This window comes from Octodon degus, unplaced genomic scaffold, assembly GCF_000260255.1.
Source record: "Octodon degus isolate 3935 unplaced genomic scaffold, OctDeg1.0 scaffold00107, whole genome shotgun sequence".
Lineage (NCBI taxonomy): Eukaryota > Metazoa > Chordata > Mammalia > Rodentia > Octodontidae > Octodon > Octodon degus.
In genome coordinates, this window is record NW_004524683.1 from 7,450,920 (window position 1) to 7,461,631 (window position 10,712).

The following is a 10,712-nucleotide window of genomic DNA, read 5'->3' on the forward strand; positions in this document are numbered from 1 at the left end:
CATAACCATCACGTACTCAGTAAATTATGTAATGTTGCCCTCAAAAACAAACTATGTGCTTACAATGTAGTTAGAGTATTAATGAGTCCTGGAATATTACAATATACACAAAATAAACAATGCATAGCTTATGTAAAAAAAAAAAAAAAAAAAACTATGTGAAGTGAAGCCAGGTAGTACTGGGAAGAGCACAGGGATATGGAGGTGGGCCATAGGACAGCACCAGAGCTCAGCCATAGAGTAGAAACAAGAACAAAAACTGCACAAGACCTTGGGTTCAATACTTCATACTACAAAACACTAGGAGATTCCTAGGTATAAAAGCAAAAAGTAGCCAGGCATGGGGGCACACACCTGTAATCCCAGCACTTCGGGGCTGAGGGAGGAAAATCACTGAGAGTTCAATACCAACCTGGGCTACAAACTGAGCTCAAGGCTAGCCTGAGCTGCACAGCAAGACCCTGTCTCAAAAACACAAAATTAATTAATTAATTAATTGCAAAAGGCAGTGAATTCCCAAGTGCTCGAACAGTTTCCTAGTTCCTTTCTCCTATAGGAACTCATGAAATGCCTACTGCTAGATGAAGGAACAAAGAAAGAAACCCAAAAAGAATATGACATCTCTATAGCAGAAGCAGCTTCCCCAGCCACACAGCAGTGTGTATCACCAGTAACAGAAGGAACAGCCAGAATTACTCAGCTCAGCAGAGCTTTCTCAGTATGTAAGAAGTTATCATGCACCAGCTTAACATATTTAGTAACCTGCTACTGAAATTAGATCATAACTCACATGGGGAAGATTGCTTGACCTGTCATCTAATCAAGTGGAACTTACCTCAAGTGTTAGAGGGGATCTATAACCAGAGATCTGTAACCAGGCTGAGGTCCTGGGCTTACATACCTTGGAGCTAGTATTTAGCAGCTGCAGCTGGGAACAAAAGGGACTGTCACAGTACCTGGACAGACATAAAGCTCCCAACAATAGCCCCAGATCTATAGAGCTTCAACAATTTTATTGGCTAACTGCTTCTTCCTAAATACACAGTTTACAATGTGGGCTTGCTCACCAGTTCTTCCTTCTAACCCTCAAAAGGAGTAGGAAACATTAGCACAGATGTGGAGATGAGACAGAGGTATAAGTGAGCTAGAAATCTGCTGATGCTCCACAAATGGACATCCTACTTGCTACTGCTTAAAACTGTCTTCAGAAAAACTGGAAGAAGATGGAGGCAGGACCCAGAGTGTGTATCTGCCAATGGTCTTGGTTTCTGGTACCACCAACAGAATACATCCTTTGTCTTCCTATTTCAGTAACAGGGTGATGCTATGTTAGCCTATGCAGTTTGCAGAAGTACATAGGCCCAAAATTGGCCATCAAGTTTGGCAATACCAGCTCTCCAACCTGGCAGGACTGAAAGAAACAGAATGTGTCCATGAAAAGCTTTCGGAAGTGAGACAGGTCTTCCACCTGAACCTTGATGCTGTATTGGTTTGCGAGAAGCTCGATGGTGCCTTCCACCACATATTCATTCTGTAAATGCGAGAGGGAGCAGGTGGAGTAGACAACATGGCCTCCTGGTCTGGTAGCAAGAAGTCCAGCCCTGAAAACAGAAAAAGAAAAAAGCAATGACTAGTGGGCTTCCCAGTGTTAGAAGGAACAAATAAAGAGGTACAAAGGTAGGGTAGTCTACTCCACAATGGGTAGCTGAATTAGTCCCTTAAGTCCCCTCTATGATGACACCGTCTAAAAACTTATCCTCAAGCCAAACAGCAATTCAACCTTATTCCATGAACTCTCCTCTAGGAAGCCTTCCTTTGTATTCTGACTCTGGTTATGGACTAAACCCTGAAGCTGGCTATATCCCATGCCTTAATAATTCAATTTCTTTTCTTTCCTTTCTCTTCTTTTCCTCTCCCCCTCCCTTGTTTTATTTAAAAAAGGGTCTCTACAGTCAAGGATGGCCTTGAACTTGTGGCAATCCTCTTGTCTCAGTCTTCCCTGAGTGCTGGTATTACAGGCATATACCACCACACCTAGCCCTTTCCTTGCCCAGATGTTTTTTTTTAAGAAGCTGTCTCAGTACTTTGCCCAGGCTAGAATCCAGGCCAGCCCCAAACTCAGGCTCATGTGATCCTCCTTCCCAGCCTTGCAAATAGCAGAGATTACAGGTACACACCACTGAGTCTGGCAATAGTTTCAAATATGCAAATTACTGGTAATGAGGGCAAAACAGCATGAATAAATTTGTGCTGGGCATCCTGGCATGTCCTACCAAATAGAGCTTTTAATATTTCAGAGGACTGGGCTGGTGAGGTGGCTCAGTGGTCTAAAGCACCTACTTAGAACAAGCTTGGCAAAGCATAGGGACCGCGGTTCAATCCCCCAGCACCACATGCCAGCCAGCCCTGCCCCTTGGTGGGCTGAGCTGGCCACACACACACACGCACACACACACAAATAAATAAGTAAATTAAATTTAAAAAAAAAATATCTCAGAGGACTATCACATGTCTCCTACAGGAAAATCTCCAGCGATAAGACCTTTCCATCAGTGACGGTCTTGGCAAAAGCTTCGGGTCCCTCCATTCTCCAAAAAGGCCAGACTCCCAGAGCACTCTGGCACAAATCCTTGAGTTTTTATTAATCTATCACTCACGCAAGTAGCTGCATTTGCAGCATAGGCAACATCTGTCGCTCCTTCCTTCTTGACCGTTGAAAAATGTTATTTTCATCCTCATAAAGCGAGTGTCGGTCTGTGGTACAGGGCACATCTACCAGCACCTGCTTGGAGGAAAAGGATGAAGCATTAAGCTCCTTAAAGGCTCTTCCTACTGAGGCCACAGCTGTCTCAGACCCTTGGCCTGGAAGGTTCATGGAATGTTATCTCTGCCCATTCCTCCATTTCTGAGAACCTAACAAAACTATTCATTTTAGCCTTTCAGACAACTGTGAAATAATGAGTGGGAAAACAGTATATTCAGCATATTTGTGAATGGTCAAAAAGCCCAAACCAACGAACAAGTAAGTGTAAAATTAAAGAACTAGTATCAACTGAGTGTTTCAGGGCTTTGTCCTTACCTGCTTGGATGAAAACATTCAGTTCATACATAGTACAATGCTTAATTTTTTTTTTTCTTTTTTTTTTTTTTGGTGGTACCAGGGATTGAACTCAGGACCTTGTGCATGCCAGGCAACCACTTATTCCATGGAGCTATCTCCCCAGCCCCCACAATGCTCAATTTACAGACAATATCAAAGAACAAAACCCAGATTCAAAATTAAATTAAAACATTTAAAAATGTTTTACAGACTGGGGAGATAGCTCAGTAGAATAACCACTTGCCTGGAAAGCGCAAGGGCCTGAGTTCAATCCCCAGTTCCGCAAAAAAAAAAAAAAAATGAAAAAAAAAAAAAAAAAAAAAAGAGAAATCCTATAAATGTTTTACAGGAGAATCACTGAGTTCAATCTACATAGTGAGACCCTGTAGATCCGATAAAAAAAAAAAAAAAAAAAAAAGAGAAATCCTATAAATGTTTTACAGGAGAATCACTGAGTTCAATCTACATAGTGAGACCCTGTAGATCCTATACCAAATACTTAAAAAAAGAATTAAAAAAAGAAGTTTTAAAGTAAGAAATGTAAAGTCACTAATAGCATACTGTGTACTATGCACTAAAGAAAAACAAAATTTTAAAAAAATTGTTTAAAAAAGTAAAAATCATCTTTGGAAAAGATGTTTCAGTTAAGCAGAATTAGTTAATGGGGATGTCCAAAGAAGAACCACTGTGATGTTCTAGAAAACATCTCATAGAAGAATTTAATACCCTTTATTTCTGTTAATATAGTAAATTAGATATACTAAAAACTGTTATAAAACTTCAAACGGCTTGGTAAAATGTATTTTAAAAATATGTTCAGGGGCTGGCCAAATAGCTCAGCAGATTAAAGTGCCTACAAGCAGGTGCAGGGGCTGGGGTTCAATCCGCAGGGCACACTGAGATGGCAGTTTAGACTGGGCGTGGTGGCATGCACCTGTAATCCCAAACTCTTGGGAGGCTGTAAACAGGCGGATCACTACAAATCTGATCTAGTAGTGAGATCCTGAACACCCTGTAGACCCTTCCCTAAAATACAAATAAATAAATAAAAGAAAAATATGTTCAAAGGTACCATTTAAAGTTTACAAAAACCTCCAGAGGAAAAAAATCAATAGGAAAATATATCCAAGGAGGTATGTAGGAGCTAAAATTAATGGCTTCTTGGGTTCTTTTGAGTATAGTCCTAGGGACTGAACACAGAGACTTCATACTCAGTAACATGTCCAGCCCTTTTTCAGTTTGAGATTGATTCTTGCTAATTCACTAAACCGCCCAGCCTAGACTGTCCTCTGCTATCCTCCTTCCTCATTCTACTAGGGTGCTGTGCTGAGATTACGGGCATGTGCTACCACACCCAGCTAATGGTTTATGGGTTTTTGTTTTTTACTAATTTCTATTAACAAGGATTTTTTTTTTTCCCCTCTGAATGCCTTCAGGGCAGGTTTGGCCTGCTGGTGTTGTGGGGATCCAACTACAGCAACCTGAGGCTGACAGCTTTGTGGAAGCAGCCACTTAAAGAACTGAGCTGGGGCCAGGCCCCCAATTTCTATTAATAAAAAGCCTAGAAGGACAAAAAACAGCATTTCCCATATGAGGTGAGAAACTGGAATGAAGACCCACACCAAAGCCAAATATTCACAGAGCTGGCAAGTAAGCAAGTAACTTCTGCTTTGAGTTGGGCCCTGAAATTTAATACCCTAGATACAAAGGAAAGCTGGAAAAAGAACAGCCTTCACAAAAACCAACCTTGAATCAGCTTACACTCTGAGCAAATTAAGATGATATGCCTTACTGTTAAGTGTTTCCCTGAAGCAAACTCATTTTTTTTTTTTAAAGCAAGCTAGCAGCATCTACAGGCTCAAATTATCCTTACAATTCTTTCCACACAGTGTTGGCAATCAAAATTAAAAATTACTGGGGCCAGGGAGATGGCTCAGTGGAATAAACGCTTCCCTAGCAAGCACAAGGGCCTGAGTTCAATCCCTGGTTCAAAAAAAAAAAAAATTAAAAATTACCAATTTACCAGAAGATAAAATTCAAATCATAAAAAAACCAAGAGAAACTGGGAATGGTGGCTCATGCCTGTAAGCCCAGAACCTGGGAACCTGGGAGCCTATGGCACACAGCAAGACTGTGTCAAAAACAACAAAAAACCCCAAGAGGCCACCGTGTTTGCTCTTACATAGTGTTCTCAGGCTATAGGATACACTTCTGTTACTATTCTTGGCCCAAACTCACTCTGCAGAGCTCCTTTTTCCTACCTTTAAGACGACTTTGCCAACATTTTGCTTGTCTTGACCTATTCTTTGCTCAGGACAAAAAGAACCTAGAAACCATGTCCAGAAGGAGACCAGCTCCCTAAAACCTTAACTTCTTTGGCTTATCCAGTCAAGAGCAGCAAGTAAGGTCCACTTGGCTACAATTTTTGCTTCTCTATAAAATACCATGCAGTTTTTTTTTCCCCTTTCCCTGTCTGTCCCCTAGGCAGAGGTACTGAGGAGACTCTTCTCATGACACAGAGAGCTGCTGCCTGCTTTTCCATCTGTATGGACTGGCTGGGGAGGAAGATGCATACATGGCCTCTGTGTTTTTCTTCCACTTGTAGGCCTACAGGCCTGGTGGAAGATTATCTCCTCTTTTCTCTTTGCAACTTTTGGTCAGTCACTGCAGATACAAGCCAGTAAAGAACAGCCAGAGAGCCTGTTATCAACCCCACTGCAGAGCAGCTCATTCAGGTGCCACTTTTAAAAGGAGCTACCTGGTAACAGAAGTGTTGTGCAGTGGCAGAACATGTGTTCAGTGTGCATAAGGCCCTCAGTTCAATCCTTAGTACTACATATACAAACAAAAATATAGCAGAATAAGACTCTTATATAAGAGACTGAATACTGAAATCATCAGAAAAAGTGTTTCAAAAAGTCACAATTGGACCATGGAGATAGCTCAGCAGTCTAAGCGCCTACTTAGGAAAGTACAAGGGTCTGAGTTCGATCCCTGGCACCACATGCTATGCCAGCACTGCCCCATGTGCACTGAGCTGGCCACCAAGACTGGGCATGGAAGAATATGCTGTAATCCCAGTGATGGGGAGGCTGAGACAGAAGGATCACTATGAGTCTGAGCTGCATAGTGAGATCCTGTACACAAAATTTAAAAAAACTTAAATCATAATTAGTATGTTAAAAAGTTAAGACTGAAGGGCTGGTGAGATGGCTCAGTAGTCTAAAGCACCTACTTAGAACAAGCTAATCTAAGCAAAGCACAGGGACCACGGTTCAATTCCCCAGCACCACATGCCAGCCAGCCCCGCCCCCTGGTGGGCTGAGCTGACCATACACACACACTAAATAAAGAAAGAAAGAAAGAAAGAAAGAAAAGAAAAAAAAAGTTAAGACTGAGAAACAGTTTCTACAAAACTGGAAATTTAAAAAAATAATCAGAAATCCTAAAACTATAAAATATAATAACAAACTAAGAATTCAATAGATATATTTAATTGCGTATTAGAGTTGAGAAAAAGGCCTAGTGAATTAGGTGAAAATATTCAGATTGAGTCATGAGAAAAAAAAATAAGCAGGGGCTGGGGAGATAGCTCAGTAGAATAAGCACTGGCAAGTGCAAGGGCCTAAGTTCAATCCCTGGTTCCACGAAAGAAAGAAGGAAAAAAAGAAAGGAGGGACGGAGGGACGGAGGGAGGCAAGGAGGGAGGGAGTAAAATATAGGGGATAGTGAATTAGATAAAAATAAAATATTCAGCTGGGCATGGTGGTGCACACCTGTAACTCCAGCACTTGGGAGGATGAAGCAAGGAGATCACAGAAAGTTCAATGCCAGCCTGCGCTACATAGTAAGTTCAAGACTAGCCTGAACTACATAGTGAGACCCTGTCTCCAAAAAATCAATCAATCAAATACTCGGACTGAATCATAAAAATATGGGATGGAACTACAGAAAAGTACAAAATACAAAAAATAGGGGTGGTGTGGCATGGTGGAACACACTTGTAATTCCAGCACTTGGGAGGCTGAGGCAAGACTGCCACATATTTGAGGTCAGCCTGGGCTACACAGTGAGTTCAAGCCCAGCCTGAATTACACTGTGAGACCCTGTCTGAACAAAACAGAAACTTGAAGTGGATATCCTAGATTAAGAATTACTCACTCGGTCATAAGTGTCCCCTTCCAGTTCTCCCCACTTCCTTCCATCCCAGGAAGTAACTCGAACTTGATTTCCTTCCCTGATATCTTGAGGCACATAGTTTTGAAGGACCTTTTGTAGTCTACCTGTGCGAGACGTAGAGAGATCGTTGGCAGCAAGATTGCCTGTGGGAATAAAAATATTGAGCTAGGGATATAGTTCAATGGTGGAGCACTTGCTTAGCATACACAAGGCTCATAGTTCAATTCCGAGGAAGGGAGGGAGGGAAAGAATGAAAGAAAGATAGAAAGACAGACAGACATCCCACCAGGAACGATGCTGTGGAAATTCACATTAATGCTCAGGCAGAGCCAATCAATGCAGACCCTATGGATAGGGATTTTTATTCTGTACATGGCACCATATCAACTCTTTAGATTGTCAAGGCAGACAACTACAGGGCACATCCACCAGCACCTGGTGGCCAAGAAAGACTAAGTAAATAAAGGAGGCCAACTAAGAATACTTATTTTTAAGCACTGGCCAAATAGCCTCAGTGGATTAAAGTGCCTTACAGGCAGGGCCACCCATGTCAGCCCCACCCCCAAGGAGCACTGAGATGGCAACTGAGACTGGGCGTGGTGGTGCACACCTGTAATCTCAGCTCTTGGGAGGCTGTAAACAGGCAGATCACTGAGTCCGATCTAGTAGTCAGACCCTGAACACCCTGTAGACCCTTCCCTAAAATACAAAAAAAGAGAAGAATACTTATTTTTAGCAGGATTTGGTGGTACAGGTCTGTGATCCCAGCATTTGGGAAGCTGAGGTAGGAGGATTATGGCGAGTTCAACACCAGCCTGGGCTACATAGTGGGTTCAAGCCCAGCCTGAACTGCATAGTGAAACCGTACTCAAAAAGAAAAAAATAAAATAAAATAATATGTGCACCACCATGCATACCTTTTTTTGGAAACAGGACCAAACTGGCCTCAAAACTCTGGGCTCAAATGATCCTCCTATTTCAGTATCCTGAGTAGCAGGGACTACAAGTGCATACTACCACACCCAGGAACCCAGTATTCTTGGGGCTGTTTTTTTTTTTTTTTTTTAACAGTCTCACTGTCTGAAATTCAGGCGGCCTTGAACTTATTATGGAGCCAGGCTGGCTTTGAATTTGCATTAATTCTCCTGCCTTAGTCTTCCAAGTGTTAGGATTAGCCAACACTCCTGGGGAACCCACTATTCCTGAAACTGTTTTTTCTTTCTTGTAGTATTCAAGATTAAATTCAGGGTCTTTGCACTGAGCTACATCCCTAGTCCTTTTTATTTTTATTTTGAGACAATGTCTTGCTGAATTGCTCCAGGCTTGAATTTGTGGTTCTCCTGCCTCAGCCTTGTAAAGGCATGTACCCAGCTTCATTTCATTATTTTTCTTTTCTTTTCTTTTCTTTTTTTTTTTTTGCGGAACCAGGGATTGAACTCAGGCCCTTTTGCCTACCAGGGAAGCATTTCATATTTTTCAACAGAAATAAATTTAAGAGTATCTCTCAGCTGATACTCAGTTTAAAGACAACAGGAGAGGTGGGAACTGGAGATTATACCTAAACTTTATGCAACATGAACCAGTATAATGTCCCTGCAGAGAAATGTCCCAATTTTCTTTTCTTTCAGCACTGAGGACTGAAACCAGTCTTTGCACTAAGCTATTCACCCTTAATTTTTTTTTTTTTATTTTGAGGTAAGATCTCATTAAATTGCTAAGCAGACTGGGCTGGTCCTGAACTTAGAATCATTCTGCCTCAGCTTTTCAGAGTGCTGGGATTACAGGTGTGTGTTACCATGCCCAGCTAGAAATGTCCCATTTTTTTTTCCCCCTAAACTGGGAATTGAACTCAGGCCCTTGCGCTTGCCAGGGAAGCACTTATTCCACTGAGCCATCTCCCTGGCCATAGAAAGGTTCCAATTTTTGAAGGTACCAAATAGTGTAAAAATCAGATTCTCTGCTCTAGAGGAATTTCTAGGAGAAAAGAAAAGATATGTTCCACTTCTGGCTCTACTTTCAACTCTTGTAAAATTTAAGTTTTATAATCTCACTAAAGTTGTTTCCCCGTTTATAAAATAGGAGAGCTGGACAAGGTAAACGCTTTTTTTTTTTTTTTCCGGAACCAGGGATTGAACTCAGGTCCTTTTGCTTGCCAGGCAAGTGCTTATTCCACTGAGCTATCTCCCTGGCCCCATGGTAAACTCTTAAATTCCCTTCTTACATCAAAATTCTGTGATCCTGTTTTCCTAGGATCAGCAGGTCAGTCACTTGGGTGAGAAGCCAGATGAAAGACAGGTGCTGGTAACTCAGCAACTCTCAATCCTATCTCCTTTGCTCTTTTCTGTCTTCTTAGCTCAAGTTTTTCCAATGCCAAATTACCTTACCCTCCATCTATCTCCCTTTGGAAGGATCCTACAGCACTCAGGCAGATCAGCTGTGCTCTCCTTTGTGGGTGTTCCCATCTTTTCTCCTCTGTCTCTGCACTTGTAGAAGTCTGAGACTAGGTATGATAGCTCCCTGAATCAGCCAAGGGCCTACAATGAGGCTGGAGGCTAACTTGAATTGTGCAAGCTGACTGACAAGAACTGGAATAGAAGGATTTAGGGCCAACAGAAAGGCTCAGGCACATAGCAAGAGAAACCTGGTAGAGCTCCAGGTTGGATGTGAAAATCACAGCCCTCCATGCTACTTCTTAGATTCTCCCCTGCCCCCCTCAAAAAAAATTGTGCGCTTTTAAAAAATTGTACAAAATAAACCAGACACACACGTGTAAATATCATATAGTTTCCCTAGTATAAGAACTCAAAAGAAGGGGCCAGAGAGATAGCTCAGTAGAATAAGCGCTTGCATGGCAAGCACAAAGGCCTGAGTTCAATCCCTGGTTCCGCCAAAAAAAAGAACTCAAAAGAAGAAATATAAATAGAAAGGTATAATACAATTAAAAGGAAAGCAAGCACTTGAGGACTAGACAATGAAGAGAGAGCAAGGAGAAGAGCTAGGAAACATGACAGAGGCAAGCCATACAGTTATATGTACAAGATGGGTAAGGCAATGATCCTGAGTATCTTCAGAAGATTTTCGAATCTAGCAGTTAATTGGAAGGATTCTCACCTTGACTAACTATATATACTGACACCTGTGAACTAAGCAACTGCACTGAAGATGGCAACTTGTAATAGTAGGTTCATGCTTGGAGTGCCTGTCATTCTGGTCTTCTGAATACGTGCGGCTTGTGATGACATGCCAGTTGCTGCCATGCTGTCTCTCCGGTAGATGATTGTTTAAAAAGGAAGGGGATGGTGAATGAAGGCAGGAGACAGGAAAAGAAGTAATGCAGGACTGTCCTGATACAATGTTGTATATGGTTAGATTTCTGGACTTACGTGTAAACATATATAATTTGTCATTCCTATTTTTTAAATGTTTTTTTTTT

At 41.7% G+C, this 10,712-nt stretch overlaps 1 protein-coding gene across 2 annotated transcripts in view; it reads right to left on the reverse strand.

Annotated features, from left to right (window-relative positions):
* Positions 1-444: 444 nt before the first annotated feature.
* The window catches only part of Nsun4 (NOP2/Sun RNA methyltransferase family member 4), a 28,348-nt gene continuing 18,080 nt past the window's right edge, over positions 445-10,712 (reverse strand). For both annotated transcript variants that reach the window (XM_004639172.2, XM_023724283.1), the window contains 3 exons: positions 7,262-7,422; positions 2,658-2,782; positions 445-1,601 (listed from right to left, as the gene is read on the reverse strand). In XM_004639172.2, the coding sequence (XP_004639229.1) occupies positions 1,325-1,601; positions 2,658-2,782; positions 7,262-7,422 (563 nt within the window). In that variant the 3' untranslated portion in view covers positions 445-1,324. The remainder of the gene's footprint in view (positions 1,602-2,657; positions 2,783-7,261; positions 7,423-10,712) is intronic.